General features: G+C 54.1%; 1 protein-coding gene across 2 annotated transcripts in view; it reads left to right on the top strand.

The window, feature by feature from the left end:
- Eps15l1 (epidermal growth factor receptor pathway substrate 15 like 1) overlaps positions 1-20911 on the top strand; it is a 47001-nt gene that overhangs the window by 280 nt on the left and 25810 nt on the right. For both annotated transcript variants that reach the window (XM_004647373.2, XM_023707628.1), the window contains exons 2-10: positions 8752-8793; positions 8913-9002; positions 9180-9227; positions 10307-10402; positions 10885-10947; positions 13147-13272; positions 15279-15338; positions 19567-19800; positions 20671-20828. In XM_004647373.2, coding sequence (XP_004647430.1) covers positions 8752-8793; positions 8913-9002; positions 9180-9227; positions 10307-10402; positions 10885-10947; positions 13147-13272; positions 15279-15338; positions 19567-19800; positions 20671-20828 — 917 coding nt within the window. The remainder of the gene's footprint in view (positions 1-8751; positions 8794-8912; positions 9003-9179; positions 9228-10306; positions 10403-10884; positions 10948-13146; positions 13273-15278; positions 15339-19566; positions 19801-20670; positions 20829-20911) is intronic.

Here is a 20911-nt window from a genome sequence, read left to right as displayed (position 1 = left end):
GGCCCACCCGCCGCCGCCGCCGCCCCCGCCACCTCAGTCTCGGGAGGGTGAGGGGAGCGCGCTTTCTCGTGGCGCAGCCGCAGCCTCGGGCCCTGCCGGCTGCAGCGCGGCGCCTGCGGGAGCTGCCCGACTCTTGCATCCCCGAAGGGCGGGTCGTGCGTCCTCGGGTGCCCCGGGGGCCGCGGAGGGGCAGGGTCGGGGCGCGACCCGGATCGCAGGTTGGCCCGCGAGAGCGTTCATTCATTCCTGCGTGCCTTCGCGGCGCGAGCGCCGCCGCCCGCCCGGGGCCACAAGGTCGCTGCGCTCCTGAGGAGGCGACGACTCTGTCTGTGAAACTCCTGTGCCCCGCTCGTCGCAGCCGCTTTTGTTGGCCCCGAACCCCACATAAGCAAGCACTTTGCTGGGCTCCTTTGGCTTCACGCGCTGCTGGCGAGGGCGGACGCGGAGGAAGTCGTGGTGTGCATGGGTCTCGGCCCTGCCCTCCTGTCCCAGTGCCCTTGGGTGAAGCTTCTGGCCGCTCCGTGCCCGGCCACCTCGTTTGTAGATTGGAGACTGCACGGGGGACACTGCGAGGACGGAACGCAGGGATGCGCTCCTGGAGTGCTGCCGTCATTGTCACCTTTTAATCCCTCCCAGTTGTGGTCATTTGGGAGCGAGGGCCGCATTAGGTGTGGACGCCGAGTCTGAAAGAAGCTGATAGTTGGCAGATGTGGTCCCCTGGTCTGAGCAGGCAGACGTGCATGCTTGTTAGGTCTTGCTGGAACCAGCCACTTTGCAGCCCTATGGCTAAATGAATGGTGCCAGAGGTCAATGGTTATTAAGTAACGTGTTCTAGTAACAGATTCTTAAGTGCTCTGTAAACCTCCAAGGGTCTTGCAGATACTTGGCTTTACTGGTTTGGAGGTAGCTGTGTTGTCCAGGCTGACTGTAAAAAATCTTGCCTCAGCCTTCTAAGTAGCCGTGACTACAGGTGCCTGCTTCTACACTTGCCATTAGATATTATTATTATTATTATTATTATTATTATTTTTGAAACCGTTTCACTGTGCACTCTGCAAACTCAGTTGTAGTCCAGGCTGGCCTCAAACTCACAGCAAGCCTCCTGCCTTAGCCCTGTGAGTGCTGAGATTACATGTGTGCACCACTGTGTCCCCTAATTATTATTATTATTAGCTAAATATTACGGTTTCGTGGTGTGTGGGGAAGTTGAGGCTCACCTGAGCTCAGTGAATAAGAAAGCACTGCTTAGCGTTTAGATTTTCTTTGGGGAGCAGGTGTTTTTCTGACTTGCTAATTTTGACGGTGGCCCTTATTTGGACCAGGTAGTGACAATAGCTAACGTCCCTTGAGCGCCTTGGGAGTTCTATACATGTTACAAGTGTGTTTCCGTAGGCAGCCTCATGTCATGATGTGGCTGCCATGCAGGGCTGTGACCTGTGAGGTATCCCCTGGAATCCAGGACCTGTTTCCCCTCCTTTGCTGCTTGCAGCTTCTCCCACCTCTTTCACCTCTTTCCCATCCTCTCCTGGCCCCCACACCACAGCAGACTTGCCGCCCTGTGCTTGCTGTCCCCCCTGGCTGGCTGTGCCTCTTCCTGAAGCACAGTTCCTGCTGCTCTGCCCCACTGGGTCTCTGTGGCTCAGTTGTGACCAGCAACCCCTCACACAGCTGCCCATCTGCTTGGCATCCAGCAGGCTCCCCTGATGGTTGTGTGTCCCCGAATCTCCCAGGCTGAATACTGTATAGTTGCTGACTGCTGGGCCACTAAGCAGGCCACTATGCAAGTCGCATGTGGCTTTCTTCTCTGGGGGATGGAGCTGTGGGTGGGACAGACTATGTGGGATTGCTCTAAGAGAGACAGTGGATCCTTTAGCATCTGACATTTCTGGTCAGCGCCTGCTAAGCTGCTTCCTGTTTCTTACATGAGGCTGAAGGTTATCTGGGCCAGGATTTGTTCCTTGGAGTGATCCTGTCAGCACTTCTCTGTACTTTGGCTGCTTAGTTCACTTCTGTTGTGCAACTGTTAGAAATCCCTGTCACCCAAGCCCAAGGTACCCAGAGGAGGCTAGGGTGCTTTCTGGACAGGGTAGCGGGGCAAGCTGGACAAATTTGATGGGCTGGTCTCGTGGTACACAGTGGTGGCTGACAGCTTGGCTGTGGGCAGAGAGGAAGGGCACTGAGCCCTGCCCTGCCCTGTGCTGCTGAACCACCAAGCATGCTCCTTTCATACTACAGCCTCTTCTCCTACATGCAGCTATCCTCTCTAAGAACCATTCATTCCTGTGGTGCCTGTGGGCCTCCATTCCTCCAAGAGTACCTCCTTAATTGCAGCCCATTCCAAAACAGAGGCACACCTGCACCCCTTTACCCTTGTGTGCAGTAGTCCAGACTGGCCTGGAACTTTCGGTCCTCCTGCTTCAGCCTCCTGAGTTCTGGGATCACACATATGTAGTACCAGGACTGGCTGGTTTTCTTTTTTATAGTTGAAAAAATGGTACAAGGATATAGTTACATGGCAGGTACGTTCTAGGCTTTTCTTCTCCCAGCTCTGCAGAAGGCCTGCTGGGTGCCATGCTTTGTACAACCCTGCCAGGGGAGTCTGGAATGGTGCTGGGTACTAGGCTGGGTGCTGGGTGGAGGACGCTAGCCTGACCTCCTGGGGCTCATGTTTCTTTTTGTCTTCCTCTGAGATAATTGCTCATCCCTTGCCTGAATGTGAAAGGCGGCCAGGAGAGAGGAGGCTTTGGAGTGAAGTATGGCTCTGGTGCTTTCTGTGGCATACCCTCCTCTAGCTGACCCATGTTGGCCTGGGTGTTGGCCGCTGAATAACCCGGCCAAGCAAGAATATGTGTGTGTGTGTGTGTGTGTGTGCGTGTGCGTGTGTGTGTGTATGTTGGCCCACTCTGAGCTGGCAGGGCCTTGCTATGCCCTGCTGCTCTGGGGATAGTGGCTGTCCTTGAGTCTGGCAGTACCAGAGAGCTGAGATCCACTTCTGTCTCCCTGTGTCCTGGAGACTGAGCTGAGATCCTTCACACAGAGGAGTGTCCCTGGTTCTTTTATTTTGAGACAGGCTCTGGTTAAGTTGCCGAGTTTCTCAGGCTGGACTTGAACTTACCATCCTCTTGCCTCAGCCTCCCAGAGTGCTGGCATAACAGGTGTGCACTACTGTGCCTGGCTTTTATTTTTATTATTTATTGTGTGAGGCTGGGATGGGAACCCAGAGTCTCATAAGTGCTGAGTGAGTGCTGTATCACTGGGTTATGTATCAGTCCAAGACCTCTTCTTTTTACTGTTCTTTTTTTTAAAATGTATTTAGTACAGGGTCTCACTACACAGATCAGACTCATAGTGATCCTGTTGTTTTCAGCCTCCTAAGTGCTGAGATTGTAGGCACATGCCCCCACGCCCAGTCTCAGTCACCATCTCAGTGTACCCTGGGGGTGGGGCTAGCACGGCCACACAACACCAGGAATCGAACCCAGGTCCCTGCGCCTGCCTAAGCAGGCACTTTAGTCCGCTGAGCTATCTGGCCTGCCCTGTTATTTCTTTAAAGGAATAGATTTCTGTAGTGCTAAGGGTGAACTCAGGGCCTAGGGCACACCAGGCAAGTGCTCACCTCTCAGCTAGTCTCCAGCTGTGTGTCATAGTTGTGGAATCCCCAGCCCTTTAGAAGGTAGAGGGCAAGCTGAACCAGAAGGCTTCCCTGCCCCTGCAGGAGGGGCAGATGTGCTCAGGGCTGGTGGGGAGAGTGGGCTCAGCCCAGGGCCTTGCAGACACTGAGGGTCCATGTTCTGGGCTTTGGAGCTGGGGGGGTGGGGCCTCTGGCGAGGTTTCCAGTTGGGCTTTGGAGGTGGCTGCCTGGAAGAGGGACCTCAGGATGAAACTGGGATGAGGAGGGGCATGGCCACCTGTGAAAATGAGGAGCAGAGGAGAGTGCCCAGAGGAGGGGGAAGGTGTCTGGGTAAATGCTGGCAGTCAGGTGGCTGCCTAGGCTATAGATGACCTGAGAAAGGAGAAAGGAGGCCCTGGGTACCTGCTTTGCCTGAGAGGCAAGCAGCAGGTGGGGAGGCTGCTGCCTGCTCAGGCGGGGTCACCACTGGACTGATGACACTTGCTGGAGCTCCATGGGCTTGGGGGTGCACAGAGGGAGGCCGCAGATCCTACTCTGTGCTGCCTGCTACATGGGTCGTGGGCTTTCCCTATTTTCTGAATTAGGGTCCCAATATGTGGCTCAGACTGGCCTTAAACTGGAGCTCTTCCTGCCTCAGCCTCCAGGGCTAGGTTTGGGGGAGGACCACTGTGCCTGCCCAGCCCACAGGATGATGGGTTTGACTGGCAGCCCCTCTTCTCCCTCCAGCCCACAGTGTCTGGGAGCAAAGGTGGAGCCAAAAGCTAGCTGAAGCGGCCCTGGAGGCCTGTCTGTCCAGCAGGGCTTGTGCCTATGACCTCCCCACCACCCAACCTGCACTACTTGTTCTAGAGGCTGTGTCCATTACCTGCGTGGCTTGCCCTGGCCTCAGGTTCTTTGGCCTTTGTGCTGTGTGCTGACCGACCCTCTCTGGCCTTTTCCCTCTGGTAGCTGGTGCAGCTGAGCCATCACTAACTCCTGGAAGCCTGTCTTTGCTCTTCTGACTTTAGGAGGCTGGGGGTCACACCCTGGGCTTTCTCTACTGTGTTGCATCCCAAGTCCTACTTACTCACTTTGAGGTGTGGCCTTGTTAAGTTGTCCAGGTGGGGCTCAGACATGTGGTCCTCCAGTGCTGAGATCACAGGTGTGCTTAGAAGCCTTTTTGTTTGTGTTAGTGGTGATGGGTGCCTATGCTTGTCCAGACCCTTGCTGGGGTTTCTCCAGGGTTATTGCCCACCAGTCTGTGTCCCCTCATGGCTGGAGCAAGGACTGCCTGTTATGTCCATCCTGGTTGGAGGCCCTGCTGAACTGCATGGTGGGGTGTGTCTGTGTGTCTGTGTGTCTGTGTGTGTGTTGAGGAGTCGAAGCAAGCTCTTGAGGACTGTAGTCAAGAACGCACAGCCAATTGCACTGGAGTGAAGATCAGGTTCAGTGTTTTCTGCTGTGCTATATAGGCTTGGAGTAGCATGGAGGATGCTGGCCAGGACAGGAGAAGGGCAGTGATGGAAGGACACGCAGGGTGGCTGTCAGAACAGGGGCCTTAGTGGAGGAGCAAACAGGAGGAAGAAGCACCAGTGGGGCCAGGGCAGGTGGTGACACAGCAGGGACAGGTCTGGTTGAGACAAGGGCCCCAGGCTGTTGGAACTGCTACTCTGGGCCCAGGGCTAGCCCAGAGCTGTTGCTGGGAGGAAGAGGCCTCAGGCCCCTTTCCAAGTCCTACAGAAGTGGCAGGTGCCTGTGGCCTGGCAGAGCCTTCGGGATGCAGACTGCAGAGTGCTGGAGCAACCATGTGGGCATCTGGTCACTGCTCACCATAGCATGCTGGAGGTGGCCTCATGCCCGCACTCTGTCTGCATGCCATGGAAGTGTGGCTTCCGCACCAGAGCAGTTGTGGTCATGTGAAGGAAAGGATGCAGACTAGTGAAGTCCCTGGGTCTTGGGTACCATTGCTCTGTCCTGAAGGTGATGACAGTGCAGCACTGTATGAGTGCTCCCGTCATTGCACCTTCCTCCTCCTTGCTTTTTATTTTATTTTTTGTGTATTTGGTACAGGGTCTCACTATGCAGCTTGGACTCGTAGTGACCCTCCTGTTTTCAGCCTCCCCAGCCCTGGGATTACAGATGTGCACCACCATGCTCTCGCCAGCCTTCTCCTCCTCACTCTTCATGGCACCCGGCTGAAAGCCAGGGCCTGTGAGCCCTGGGCGTGTGCTCACCGCTAAGCCGCAGGCTGGCCCCAGGTTGGTTTCTTTTTCACTGGAAAAGGCAGAATTGGGGCACATACCCTCTCTGCCTAAGGAATGCTGCTTTCCAAGGCTGGGATGCCTTTCAGTAGGGAGTGCCTGGCTCCATCCCCAGTGCCCTCAGAGGAGGAAAGTGATCTCATAGAGGACAGGGTTCAGAGGTGACCAAACCCTGCCCCTCACCCCGGAGAATGCATAGTCAGAGTGCTGCAGGGAGCCTGTCCTCACGCTTGCCTGGCAGTGAGGTGCCTCTGAGGCTTTGTGAGCTGGGCCTGGGCTCAGCACTTCCTCTCAGGACCAGTGATTGTGCAGACTTGACTTTGCTGCTGGGCCTAGTGTTAAGTCAGGTACAGTGTGCTGGGCCCGGGGCACATGCCTGTAATCCCAGCCACTCTGGAGGCTGAGGCAGGAAGACTGCAGGTACCACAAGTGTTCAGTGCCAGCCTGGGCAATTCAGTGAGACCCTGTTCTCAAGAAAGGGAACAGGAATGCCCTTGTAGAGCTGGGGGAGCTTAGTGTGTGTGTATATGTGTGTAACCTGCACCCCCCTACACACAGATGCATGTGTGCAGGCATGTGCATGCTCGTGCACACGTGCGCACACACACAGCTGTCATCGTGGAGCTGCCATCCCCGTTCTGTTTTATGGGCGTGCGCAGACAGAGGTGCCCATGTCACCCTGTGGCTACATCCAGAGAGCCTGCTGTAAATTAGAGGTGGTGTGAGTCGAAAATGCACTTAAACCAGATGCAACATAAGCTCAGCTCCTTGGGAGGCTGAGGGGAGATTGCAAGTGTAAGCCCAGCTCAGGTGATTTGGGGAGACTGTGTCTCAAAACAAAATTGTAAAGCAGCTCAGGGGGGAGCACATGGCTCCATGTGGAGCCCTTGGGCTCTATCCCCAGCACCACCAGAGAGCAGAGCCAAGTTCCTGCACTGTACCTGGGGCCAAGAGCCAAGCTCTGAGGTGTGCAAGGAGCCTCACCAAGGCCACAGCATGCAGAGGGCAGGCTCTCTGAACATGGGACATGGTCTCACTTGCATGCCCAGGGCAGCAGGTAGCATGAGCCCTGTGTCCACTTGCTCTTGTTCCCCTGAAACTAACACAGCAGTGCTGGAGCAGGGACACAAGGGCCTTCTAGCCCCAGAGCTCACATGGAGAGCTCAGCTCTAGGGGAGCTAGGGCTGTTCACCCAGGCCTCAGTCTTGAATGTAGCTGTTGCAGGTGTGGGTGCTGCAGGAAGCATCTGAGGAAAGTGAGTATGGAGTGGGGTGCTGTTGGCTGGGAAGACAGGGCTTCTGGCTGGCATGGGGCTGCACTCTGGAACCTGAGGCCAGGGCATCGCACAGTACTGCGATGACCACTGTACTACGGTGACTAAGCAAATCCTTTTGAAAAATAAAAAGTACAGGACTGGGGATATAGTTCAGTGTGCAGGCCTTGGGTTTAGTGCTCATTCCAGAAAGACAGAGACAGGATCAGATTTTTCTGAGTTAAATGATTACTTTATGCATTCCAAAAAGTAATAAAAAAGCAATTTTGGGGGCTGGCCAAATAGCTCAGCAGATTAAAGTGCCTGCAAGCAGGCGCAGGGGCCAGGGGTTTGATCCCCGGGGCCTGCTGTCCCCCCCCCCCCCCCCCCCGCACACTGAGACGGAGATTGTGCGCCTATAATCCCAGTCCTTGGGAGGCTGTAAACAGACAGATCACTGTGAATCTGATCTAGTAGTGAGACCCTGAACACTCTGTAGACCCTTCCCTAAAATACAAAATTAAATTAAATTAAAAAGCAACTTTTTTTTTACTATTAGTAGGTATTATGTCTTTAATTACAACAATATCCAGGGCTTGGGCCCGGGAAATAGCTTGGTAGAATAAGTGCCTGCCTGGCAAGAACAGGGTCCTGAGTTCAGTCCCTGGTACTGCAAAAAAAAAAAAAAAAAAAAAAAAAAAAAAAAAAAAAAAAAAAGTGTGTGTGTGTGGGGGGCTTTATAGTACTATTTGGTGTCTTTTTTTTTTTTTTATTTTGAGACAAGCTTTCCTTGTGTAAGCTCAGGCTGATCTTGAACTCACAGCCATCCTCCTGCCTCAGCCTTCTGAGTGCTGGGATCATAGGCGTGTGCCACTATGCTGCAGTTTATTTGGTACATTTTATACTTTACATACCACAACTGCTGAGAGACTTTCAGCCTACTGTAGTGAGCTCCAGTTCTAGTGCATAAGAACAATGGTGGACTGATGCTGTGGCTGGGACTGCTGGCCTAGCAGTGGGCAGCTTGTCTCTGGGGTAGTGGCACATAGGTAGCTGGCAAGTATGACCGTGCTGCCATGGAGGAGGCTACCCACATGGCTCCTTCCCAGTTATGCCCCATGGTGTCCCTCAGCTTGGATGCCTGGGACTGACACCCACTCTGTAGTGCTGGAGCAGCCCCACTTAGTCCTGCATTGTGGGCAGAGCCAAGGTTCCACCTCCCTGTGGTCTCATCCAGAGCAAGCTTTGGGCAAGTTCAGCAGTCAGTAACTGGCACTTTGGAGATAGGCTCCTGAAGTGGCCGAGGGCTGGACTGGGGTTGAACCTGCAGTCTTCCTGCCTCAGCCTGCTGAGTGTTAGGCTGATGGGTGTGAGGCCTGCTGGACTGCTCCTGTGAGTGCCAGGTGGGGTTCCTGAAGACAGCACCCCACTCCATAGGGTGGTGCTTGTCGTGCACATGCCAGCCTTTGCCAGTCCGTTCTGGTGACAGCTGTGTCGGGACCAGCACAGTGATACACTCCTGCAGTTCCCTCTGTCAGGAGGCTGAGGCAGGTGGGTCGCTCAAACTCAGGAGTTTGGGTCAAGATTGAAGTGAGGCTGTCTCCTAACAGTGTCTGGCTTTGTTGCAGGTCCCCGGCGGGAATCCAGTGTATGACTCTTACTACAAGCAGGTGAGTAGACCAAGGCTGTGCTGTGGGGAGCAGCCCTGCCTAGGACTGCTGGGACTCTGCTCTGGCATTACCGCGCCCTGGAGTTGGGTCAATGCCTCGGCACTGCATTTTCTCCCCAGGTGGACCCAGCCTACACAGGCAGAGTCGGGGCGAGCGAGGCAGCACTGTTCTTGAAGAAGTCGGGACTGCCAGACACCACCCTTGGGAAGGTGGGTGCGCCAGGCTGCCTAATTATTCCACCATGTCACAGCGTGGGGTCCCTGACTATGCGTGGCTGTTCTAGCAAGACAGGCCTGCCCTCCATCTTGGGAGCACATGGATGTCGGGGGCAGGGGAGGGGGGTCACAGTTCCCATCACATTCACAGGCTTCTCTCTGTATCTGCAGATATGGGACCTGGCCGACCCAGAAGGTAAAGGGTTCCTGGACAAACAGGTACATGCACGCGTGCACACACGCGTGGGGGGCACGTTTGTGCCTGGGTCCCCTCCACAGGGGCCATTAGCACAATCCCTGTCCTCAGATTGGAAGCTGTCATTGGGAATATAGGGCTTTTATGCAGGTGGGGTCATTGTTCTTGATTGGCTATCTAAATATTTTGCCACTTTACCAGTGATTAAAAAGCCATTTAATTTTCTGTCGTGGTTACCTGCTATGGTGCGCACCTTGTCATCCCCATTCCTTACGTGCTTGAGGTAGGAGGACCACAAGTTTGAGTCCAGCCTGGGCAGCTTAGGGAAACCCTTCCTGAAGAAAAGATGTTGGAGGGGGCTGGGAATGCAGCTGAGTGCTGGCTGTGGGTAAGCCCTCAGCACTACGGACAAAAGTGCACAGATCTGGTGTGTGGGCTTCCTTGCGAGGAGGCTCTGGAGCTGCTGAGCTCTGGCCAGGTGCTGAGTAGCAGCGCAGGCCCATGGGGACCTGGCTCAGGCCTGCTGTCCCTGGGGGAGGTAGTGCCACTCGGGCTGTAGGAGGCTAGGGCTTGGTAGTCCTAAGCCGACCCCCAACTGCCATGTCTATTGTGCATGCTAGTTCCTTTCGAGCTGCCCATTCATGTCCTAACTCGCTGACTCCTCACAGTGATGGAGCCATGCAGGGCCCCTTCCCAGCTCCCACACTGTGGTATTGGGGGTAGAACCCAGAGCCCCTGCACGAGCAACATCCCAGCCCTTTTTGCTATCTTTAGTTAGAGACTCTGTCTCACTGAGGTGCAGAGTTGCCAGGGTGGACCTGAATTTGAAATCCTCCTGCTTCAGCCTCCCAGAGTCCTGGCACGATAGGTGGGTACTGTTGTGCCTGGCTCCAGACTGGTTTTTCAAAACCTCTACATACCTGGCCCATTGACACGTGCCCCTTCAGCTGCTGCAAGTCCATGCCATGTTCCTGGAAGCCATGTCCCAGGAGATTGGCTGGGCCATGGTGAGCCATGTGCTGGCTGTCTTCGTTGCTCCAGCTGTCTCCTCCCTGAAGCTGCAGTCCTGGGCCGTGGTCCAATGATACCTTTCGGGTTTCAGGGCTTCTATGTGGCACTGAGACTGGTAGCCTGTGCCCAGAGCGGCCATGAGGTCACACTGAGCAACTTGAACCTGACCACACCACCACCCAAATTCGTGAGTGCTGCTGCCGTGGGTGCCTCCCTCTAGGCTGCTGTGGGGCCTTACCCTCTCCCTTGCCGGGCCAACCTCCCTTGCTCCCACCATTTCCACCCTCGCTGTGGGGACTTCTCTTCCCTTGGTGAGGTTGGCTAAGGGTTTGTTGATTTTTATGTAACCTGTCAAAGAACCAACTCTTGGGTTCATTGATTCTCTGTATTGTTTTCTTGATCTCTATTGCATTAATTTCCCACCTTCCCTGTTGCCTCCATCTCGGCTCCAGAGCTGGGTCCCTGTCCTGGCTGTTGGGCTCTGCATGTGTCCGTGTCTGCCTCTGCCTGTGCCCATACCCTCCCCTCTCCTTGCTGGGCACCTCAGCACTCACATCTCGTGGCTGTTGTGGCACATGCGTGGGAGGGCCTATGTGTTCCAGGGCATGTTATGTGCACTCCTCCGTGATGGAACTCTGTGCCTTCTGGCGGCTCTCTGTTTCTCCTCAGCACGACACCAGCAGCCCCCTGATGGTCCCACCGCCTTCCACAGAGGCCCCCTGGGCAGTGCGGGTGAGTGACGGGGACACTCGAGGCTGTTCAAAGCCATGGCCATCACACAGACTGAGTAGGTAACCCACACCAGTCATCCCAGCTCCTTGGGTGGCTGAGACAGGGAGATGGCAAGCTCAGACCCAGCCTGGGCAATTTAGCAAGACTCTGACTCCAAATAAAATATAGAAGGGGGGGCTGGAGAGATGGCTCAGTGGTCTAAAGCACCTACTTGAAACAAGCTTGGCAAAGCACAGGGACCGCGGTTCAATCCTCCAGCACCACATGCCAGCCAGCCCCGCCCCCTCGTGGGCTGAGCTGGCCACACACACACAATAAATAAATGTAATAAATAAATATTTAAAAAATAAAAATAAAAAAATAAAATATAAAAGGGGCTGGAAATGTCATAAGGTCCTGGGCTCCATCTCCATTGCTGTCAAGGAGAAAAAGATGCATGGCTCAGGTCCTGCATCTGCCTATTGTCGCATATCACCCTGCTCACTTGTTTAGGATACTGCAAGCCACGCCTTCCCCCTGCACAGTGTGTGCTCGGCCTGGAGCCAGCCCCCGCCTCATATTCTCTCTTTTTTAAAAAATTGGGTTTTTATTTTATTTTATTGATTGATTGATTGATTGATTGATTGGCAGAACCAGGGATTGAATTCAGGCCCTTGCGCTTGCCAGGGAAGCGCTTATTCTACTGAGCCATCTCCCTGGCCCACACAGTCTCACTTTTATTCTTTCTTTCTTTCTTTCTTTCTTTCTTTCTTTCTTTCTTTCTTTCTTTCTATGTATTTGGTACAGGGTCTCACCACGCAGCTTGGACTTATAGGGATCTTCGTGTTTTTAGCCTCCCCAGTGCTGGGATTACAGGTGTGTGCCCCAGCATGCCTGGAGGCCGGGGCAGGCACAGCCTATAGTGCTAGGGGTCAAACCGTCCCAAAGCAGACACTTAGTCTATTGAGCTATCTCCCCAGCCCTTTGATTAGTTTTTTAACACTGAGTCTCACTATGCAGCTCAGGCTGTCTTTGAGCTCACTGAGGACTTCATGGCTTTGAGTTCTGGTGGATCCTCCCGCCTCAGCCTCCTGAGTGCTGAGATTGCAGGCATGCTGGGCTTGCCTTCACTTCCTAGCCCTGATGTTGAATGTGCTACTGCAGGGAGTACCGCCCTCCTCTTCTGTGCCTTCCCAGGGCAGCCTGTCCCTGGGGGAGAGCTGGCGGGTGGCTGGGAGCCTTCCAGTCTGCACCTCAACAGGGAGTCGCTTTGTCCTGAGAAGCTGCCCCTAAGAGACCTGATTGTGTAGGTGTCCCAGGCCCTGTGGTAACCCTGGGGCCTCTGCAACAGAGCTGGCCACACCAGCTGGCTGAGCATCTGCAGGGGCCATGCAGAGAGGTGATCGTGCAAGCTCCTGCAGGGAGATGCGGTACCAGAGCTGGTGCCAGGTGGCCTCTCTTGTGGTAATGGTGCCTTTTTTTTTTTTTTTTTTTTGGTGGAACCGGGGATTGAACTCAGACTTTGTGCTTGCTAGGGAAGTGCTTATTCTACTGAGCCATTTCCCCAGCCCCCAGTAGTGCCTTAAAAAAAAAAAAAAAAAAAAAAAAAAAAAAAAAGCAAACTTGGGTTTATTTATTTTTTGTGGTGTGGGATGGAGTCCAGGGCCTCATACATGCCAGGCAAGAGCTCTACCATGGAGCCACACTCCAGCCCTAATCGTTGTATAATCTGCACATCATAAATTTTACTCCTTTTTTTTTTTTTTAAACAGTATTGGGAATGAATCCAATGCCTTTAAACTAAGCTATATCCCCAGCCTTTTTTAAGTTAATTCCTTGTTTTGAGACAGGGTCTTGCTAAGTTCCTTAGGTGCTCAGGCTGGGCTGGAACTGGGGACCCTCCTGTGGCAGCCTCCCAGAGTGCGGGGGTGACAGGTGCATACCTCTGTGCATAGCTTTTGGCTAGTAGAATCAGGCCTCCCCTGTGTAATGTTGACTTCGGTCATCACTTCCTTCACTGCTTTTCTAGTGAGCCCGTGGAGGTCAGCAGGGGTCACCTATGCTCCTAGGAAGCACTGCCTGTGTCCCTGGGCAGCAGATAGGGCAGGGAAGCCCTTTGAGCTCCTTTCCTGTGGTCCCCAGGGGGCCACCCAGTGGGGCACGGCTATGGAGATGTGTGCTGGTGTCTGCTTGTTCTCACCCAGCCGCTTTCTCCACCAGGTGGAAGAAAAGGCAAAATTTGATGGCATTTTTGAAAGCCTGCTGCCTGTCAAGGGCCTGCTCTCTGGAGACAAGGTCAAGCCAGTCCTCATGAACTCGAAGCTACCTCTCGATGTCCTGGGCAGGGTGAGTGGCTGCAGCTCAGCCTGACGTGTGTGTGTGTGTGTGTGTGTGTGTGTGTGTGTGTGTGTCCACTGGTGCTGGGCTCCACTTGGCACTGGGCAGGCCACCATGCACGAAGGCACAGTGTCCCTTGCTGTCATGCTGCTTGAGCCTGTGTGTCCCTGTCCCTTAATTCTGTTCTTGAGTCCTCTTTTCATGCCTTTCAAGCTCACGGTAAAGGTACTTTGAGTCCTCTTTTCATGCCTTTCAAGCTCAAGGTAAAGGTACTTTTTACTCTGCCACAAGCCTAGGAAAAGTTTGAGGCTTTTTTTTCCCCCAGTACAGGAGATCGAACTTGGGACCTTGCGTTTGCCAGGCAGGTACTTATGTCACTGAGCTATCTCCTTGACCTGAGGCATTCCTTTTTTAATGAGAAGCCAGCTGGGTATGGTGGTCCACACACATTCTCCAGAAGGCTGAGGCAGAAAGGTTGCATGTCAGAGCCCAGCCTGGGCAACTTAGTTTCTCAGTGAGACTGTGTCTCAAGAAATACAAAGGTAGGGCCGGTGCAATAGCTCAGCAGACTAAGTCCCTGCCTAGGCCAGTGTGGGGACCAGGGTATGATCCCCAGTATAGCATGCCATGCTGGCCTGGCCCCCAGGTGTGCTGAGCCAGCGACTGAGTCTGGGCATGGTGGCACACACTTGTAATCCCAGCACTGGGGAGGCCGAAAACAGGAGGATCACTGCAAGTCAAAATTGTGAGTCAAAACTGTGTAGTGAGACCCTGTACCAAATACATTTAAAGAAAGACAGACAGACAGAGGTAGAGGCCACAGACTTGAGTCCCAGTACCTGCAAGGCAAACAAAACAAGCAAGTCTGTGGGCTGCTCGGTCCATGCGGAGGCACTGCAGTGAGGGGGGCCGGCTTCCTGGAGTTCCCAGGCACTGCCACTGCCTCTCACCCTGCAGAACACAAAGGAGAGGCATGGATCAGCCTCCAGCTCACTGGGGCACATACATGGCAGTTTCCTGAGGTCCTGCAGGCCTGCCCGGTGCCTTCCCGTGGCTCCTATGGGGTGGTGACCGTTCCTGCGCAGGGCGTTCATCCCTGGTAGCCCCAGGCAGGCCCGCAGGTCGCAGGTGTGGTGGGCAGCTCCCTGGCTTCCATTCTTCCTGCTCTCACTCGTGCCCCCCATCCTCCCCACTCAGCCCTCCATTTGTGCCCTTTTCCCAGTGCTCATGTGCAGCTGAGCCACTGAGACTGAGGTATTGGCTGCTCCAGCTTACATGCAGCCAGAGCTTCCGTGTCAGAAGCCAAGGGCAGGGGGCTATGCCCTCACCTGCCTCTCCTGTGGTGCCTCCCCCTCCCCTGAGGGGAGTTTGTGGGCTGCTCAGAGCCGCCCCAGGGTGAGCACAGGCAGGCTGAAGGCACCAGGTGGTTGCTCTGGGTGGGCCTATGGCATCCAGCAGGCAGAGAACACCAGAGGCCATGGATCTGGAGGCCCTGGCTGGGGACCTCTGACTGTCCCTGCTGTCCCTGCAGAGCAGGGCGTCTGCGAGGCAGGGTTGGAGGTGGGCCGATTCTAGGCTGGCACCCTGGTGAGTGCCTGTGGCCTCCCAAGGGGTCTAGAGACTCATGCACCCTCCTGCGGGCCTCCTCTGTCTGCAGGATGACTTGGGCGCAGAGCTGGGGACTTGAGTCCATGCTCTGCAGCTCCTGGCTGCACGTGGGGCCAGGGCTTGGGAAGAGCTGCTTGCGCCCAGGGGCTCTCAGGAGTGCCAGCTGTGCCTAGCTGCATCTCATGTGCTTGCAGGTTGCAGGCTAGGGTTTGACTCGATGGCACCCTTGCCCTGCTGGCCATGCGAGAGGGGCTGATGTCAGTCCCCACCCAAGGCATATTGCCTCTCCTGATGCAGAGCAACATCAGCATGGTGCTCGCTGGGTCCAGGTGCTTGGGCCTGACAGGCACTCTGCACGTGTCATCTTGGTCCTTCAGGCCCTGGCCTATACTCTGCTCTGCTTGCAGGTCTGGGACCTCAGTGACATTGACAAAGATGGACACCTGGACCGAGATGAGTTCGCTGTGGTAGGCTCACCCCTTTCACCTGGGAGGGAACTGGGGGCTCCATGGGGTCGAGGGGCATCACTTTTTTGTAGCTTAAGAGCTGTCTTAGCTGGGGATACAGCTCAGCGGTGCAAGTGCCTGGCTGGCAAGCCCAGGGTGCTGAGTTCAATTCCTGGTACCAAAATATATTTCCATTATCAAACAGTAATGACAAAAAAATCCAACACGAGCCAGGTGTTGTGTACCTGTAGTCACAGTGTCTGGAAGGCTGAGACAGTAGGGTCACTGCTAGTTGATGCCAGCCTGAGCTACAAGACTGGCTTGAACCATGTAATGAGACCCCACCTGGAAAAAAACCCCAGGAGGCCACAGTTGCACAGAGAGGCTTGGGCGCCACCCACCTAGGGCTCCCTGCACCACGGCTGCTTGGTCTGCCATGGTGTTTGGACACGCCCGCACACCTGTCTGCCAGCTCTGAGGCTGAGGCAGGAGGATTATAAGTGTGAGCTCTGCCGGGGCGCTGCAGTGAGACCCAGGCTTAAAATGAAATGTTTACAGAGGATTGGGCCTGTGGCTCAGCTGTAGAGTAGCCTACTGTGGGTTAGGCCCTTGATTTTAGCTCCAAAGCTGCAAAGAAAAAAGCTGTTTTCTTTTGAGCTACTCCAGAGATAAGGTCACAAGGTACGTGTGTGTTCCTTGAGCACAGGGGTTTCCCTGTGTAGCCACTGCCTGGTATCAGGAACTGACCTGGCTGTCCAGTGACCGAATTGCTCCCCTTCCCCTGGGGACAGGTGCCGGCTGTGCCCCGAGGGACGCAGACAGAGCAGAGCCACCCGGATCTCCCTCCCCTGGGTTCTTACCCCTCACGCTCATGCGCGCAGAGCACAGTGGGGCAGCAGCCTCCTGGGAGCGGGTTTGTGGCCCTCGTGGTGCTCCTGCTCTGCCCAGCACAGCCCCCGCGTCCTCCCTGAGCACACACATGTCCTGGACTGTGCTAAAGCTCAGGAGTCGCGGCCTCCCCCTGCTGTGTGCCTGGATTTAGAGAGCTCGGGTTTGATCTTTAGTTAGGAACATAGGACCTGTGCATGTGAGGACTTCGGACAGCGCTGGAAGGTACTCAGGATCAACTTGCTTTACATGTGCATCATCCCTTTTGTATTCGTCCAACAGGGTCTGCTTTAGTCCAGGCTAGCCTTGAACTTCTGTGTATAGTTCACAGTGACCTTGGGTTTATGATAGTCCTCCAACCTTAGCCTCCAGCTGTTTTTCTTCTTTAAAAAGTGAGTTAGTGGGGCCAGGGAGATGGCTCGGTAGAATAAGCGCTTCCCTGGCAAGTGCAAGAGCCTGAGTTCAATCCCTGGTTCCACCAAAAAAAAAAAAAAAAAAAAAAGTGAGTTAGCATAGGCATGGAGGTGCACACCTACCATCCCCGCACTCAGGAGGCTGGAGGCTGAGGCAGGATGATAGTTGTGAGTTCAAGATCATCCTGGGTTACAAAGTGAGCTCAGGGGCAGCCTGAGCTTCATAATGAAACTTTGTCTCAAAAAGACAATAAAGGACCAGGAATCTAGCTCTGTGGCACAGGGCCTACCCGGCAAGAGTGAGGTCCTGAGTTCAATTCCCAGCACCCCAAAAATAAAAATAAAATAGACAATAAATAAATACATTTTAATTTTTCCAATTTGAGTAATAATTGAATTAATTCAAGCCAAATTGTATTAATGGCCACAGCATCACCCTTCATTTCACAGGGTTTATTGGGAGTGCTAGGATGTCAAACTAGGTGTTTCTGCCAACGTGGTAGCACACGCTTATCTTCTCAGCACTCAGGAGGCTGAGGCAGAAAGATTGCTGTGAGCTCAAGCCGGCCTGAGATACACAGTGAGGTCCTGTCTCAAAAAACCAAAAGCACAGAATCAGGTGTTCCAGGATGGCTTGGCACAGTCTTGGCTGGGCAGGGGCTCCGCGCTGCGCCAGGATGGAGCTCTCGACACTATTCACTAAGCATCTCAGTGCACGTCCATGTTCATATTACAGTGAGGGGGACGAATTTGATCTGTTCTTGTCTAATCTGTAGTAAACATGCTTATGTTGGATGACTAAAAGTGTCTGAAACATGAATCTGCTCCTACATCCATCTTCTGTCATCATGGGTCTGCCTGTGGCAGCAGGGTGCTCATGGGCTGCGGGGACTGTGCGGAGCTTTTGTGTCACCAGGGGTTGAACTTGGGCCCTTGGGCTGCAGCATTTACGCCGCCGAGCTGCGCCCTCAGCCCCAGGCATGGTCCCCATACGGCAGGCTGCGCAGTGGCTGTTTCCCACAGTCCGTGCCTGCCGGCGTCTGTCTTTACACTGGGAACCTTCTCTGTGTTTCTCCCATCGTGTTGTTCTCGCTGGTTCATCACGTTAATAGCATCCCGTAGTTACTGCAGACTGATAAGGCCAGCACTCTCCCAAAAGAGTGGACAGCGAAGGATGAAATAAGTGAGACGAATGGTATGATTTCAGGGCTCGGGGTAGATCAGAGGCCCTCTCACAGGGATTTGAGATTTTCTGGGGTTTTAGAAAAATAACTTCTCTGGTTGGCCCGTATTTATTTAGGTATCAGAACCAGGGTAAGGAATCTGCCCTTAATGGCAGAGTGTTTTAAGGACCCCTCCAAATAAGATCACTTTTTTTTTTTTTTTTAACATTTATTTAGTGTGTGTGTGTGTGTGTGTGTGTGTGTGTGTGTGGCCAGCTCAGCCCACCAGGGGGCGGGGCTGGCTGGCATGTGGTGCTGGGGGATTGAACCGTGGTCCTTGTGCTCTGCCAAGCTTGTTCCAAGTAGGTGCTTTAGACCACTGAGCCATCTCGCCAGCCCCAAGATCACTTGTTAATGTGGGAGGACTATGCTGTCTTGGCTTCTCTCGCCTTAGAGGCCTAGTGGGCCGTGACACAGGTCTTGGGAGCCTTTGGGTGAGTTTGAGTCCTGCTCAGCACTGTTTCACAATGGTCTCCAACACTGATTGTCCTGTATGAGTTTATTTTTTTGGTAGCAAAATGAGGATCACATGAAATTTGCCATCCTAACTTTTTGGGACAGGCTTTGAACTCAGGATCCTCCTGGCTCAGCCTCCTGACTGGCTGGGATTGCTTACAGGTGCACACCTTCATGCCCAACCATTCCAGCCATTTGTAAATGTGTTTTTCTTTTTTTGTTGTGGTAAAAGAAGGAAAAAAAAGGCATCAAGTAACTGTTTGGTGTGCGTTCAATGGCATCTCAGACATGTATTACAGGTATCACCACATGCGTCTCTGGGACTTTCTGATCTGTTTCCTGTTTTCTTTGACCTGGTTTGGCTTGTCTCCCTGTCCTTGAACAGCTCTAGGCTCTGGCGCCTAGGAGCAGACCTTGCCCCCAACGGCCTTTTTGGTTTTGTTTGGTCATTTCTCATGATTTTCCCAGGATTTATATTGGTCTATGAGTGGATCCCAGAGTCCTGTGGGTATGCATTTCTTTTCATCATTAGCTGTCCCCTAAAAACTACCCTAAAGCTAGGCCAGGTGACCTGGGCCTTCAAACCCAGCTCCTTAGGAGGCTGAGGAAGGAGGATCTCAAGCTGAGGCCAGTCTGGGTGTCCCATCACTGAAGAACAGTAAGAATCACTTCAGAAACACCAGAGAACTGTGGAAGAAGAGCAAGTTGCTTTTTTTTTTTTTTTTTTTTTTTTATTAGCTCTTAATTCAATCCATAATTCTAAACAATCACCTCACTCACAAGTCAGTAAAAAAAAACCACCACACCTGGCTGCAATTTGGGGTTTTTTGTTTGTTTGTTTGTTTTTTAGTGGTTTTTTTTTTTTTTTTTTTTTTTTCAGACCAAGGATTGAACTCAGGCCCTTGCGCCTGCCAGGCAAGCACTTATTCTACTGAGCTATCTCCCTGGCCCCGAAAGTTGCATTTTTGGCTCATCTTTGTCACATTTTTTAAATGATTCTCCTGTTTCAGCCTCCCCACTGCTGGGATCACAGGCTTGCGCCACGATGGCCAACTTGGTGGCCTGCTCAGCGTGCCCGGGGTTGGGGCAAGCATGACAGGTAGTGTGGGGGATCAAACCCAATCCCTGTGCTTGCCTAAGCAGACACTTAGTCCGCTGAGCTATGTTGCCAGTCCTTTGTCACTTATTTGAAACAGACTTTTTACTCTGTGATTAGACAAGTCCCTTTGACCTACTTGGCCACCAGCTGCCTGTCCTCTATGCCCACAGGCCATGCATTTGGTGTACCGGGCCCTGGAAAAGGAGCCCGTGCCATCTGTGCTGCCTCCGGCGCTCATCCCACTGTCTAAGCGCAAGAAGCCCATGTTCCCCGGAGCTGTGCCGGTGCTGCCTGGCAGCCCACCACCCAAGGACAGCCTGCGCTCCACCCCCTCACACGGCAGCGTCAGCAGTCTCAACAGCACGGGTAGCCTGTCCCCCAAGCACAGTCTCAAGCAGGCACAGGTACATGGGGTGAAGCTTCGATCCCCAGTTGTGGGCTCTCTGGGGCAGTAGCCTGCTACTTGGTACCTACTGCCTCTTTGCACCAGCTTGAGGTCCCCAGAGCTCTGCAGGGCCTACACGCTGGCATGTAAGCTGTGGAAGGGGCTGTCGTGACCTTGCAGAGGGGCGTGTGGAGCAGAGGAGCTACATGCATCCTGTGCTGCTGTGGACACAGGCCACCTCTGGGTCAGAGGAGCCTTGGGAGCAGGCACAAGCTGCCTACAGTGGCCTCTGCAGGAGTACCAGTCCCCCTCAGTCCCCAGCCATATCCCCCCATGTCCTGAGGGCCTTGGGTGCCACAGCGGCTGTACACAGAGTCCTGAGTAAGCAGGGAAGACCCTGGGAGCAGGGCCTGGAGATGGCCCTGGGCACCTGCACATCCACCCTGTCCCCAGTGGTGGTATGTGTGTGGGTACCTGAGGAGTGAGGGTCCTTGGCATTCCAGTGGGTGGGATCAGGGGGAGAAGGCTGTGTGGGTTGCCGGGCCCAAGAATTGTGGCACTCTGCAGTCTGCTGAGCCAGCTGCCCAGGCAGAGGCTGGTGTGCTCAGGTTCAAGGCCACTGTGCCTTGTCCAGAGTCCCTTAGGGAAGGAGGCCACTGGCTCCTCTGTGTGCCCCTGATGGGGGCAATAGGGCATCAGTGGACATGCTGGGAAAGAAGGGGGCCAGGGACAGCACCAGCCAGACCCCTCAGCCTGCATCCCATATGCATAGGCCCCGCTGGCCTCTTGGAGCCCCAGGAGGGTTCACTACCAACGTGGGGCAGTGTGACACCCAGCCCATCTCAGGCACACACGTAGTGGTGCCTGCTGAGCTGGTCCACCTTTGCAGCCTGCGGTGGCCTGGGTGGTGCCAGTGGCCGACAAGATGCGCTTTGATGAGATCTTCCTGAAAACCGACCTGGACCTGGATGGCTATGTGAGTGGTCAGGAGGTGAAGGAGATCTTCATGCACTCCGGCCTCACGCAGAGCCTGCTGGCCCACATCTGGTGAGTGGTGGGTGGTGCCGAGTGTCCCCAGGGTCATGCCATTGTGGGATCCATTGAGCCAGGGACTCTTTGGAGACAGCCAG

Source organism: Octodon degus, unplaced genomic scaffold (genome assembly GCF_000260255.1).
Source record: "Octodon degus isolate 3935 unplaced genomic scaffold, OctDeg1.0 scaffold00304, whole genome shotgun sequence".
NCBI lineage: Eukaryota > Metazoa > Chordata > Mammalia > Rodentia > Octodontidae > Octodon > Octodon degus.
The sequence above is the reverse complement of the archived record's forward strand: the minus strand, read 5'-3'. Positions and strand labels throughout refer to the sequence as shown.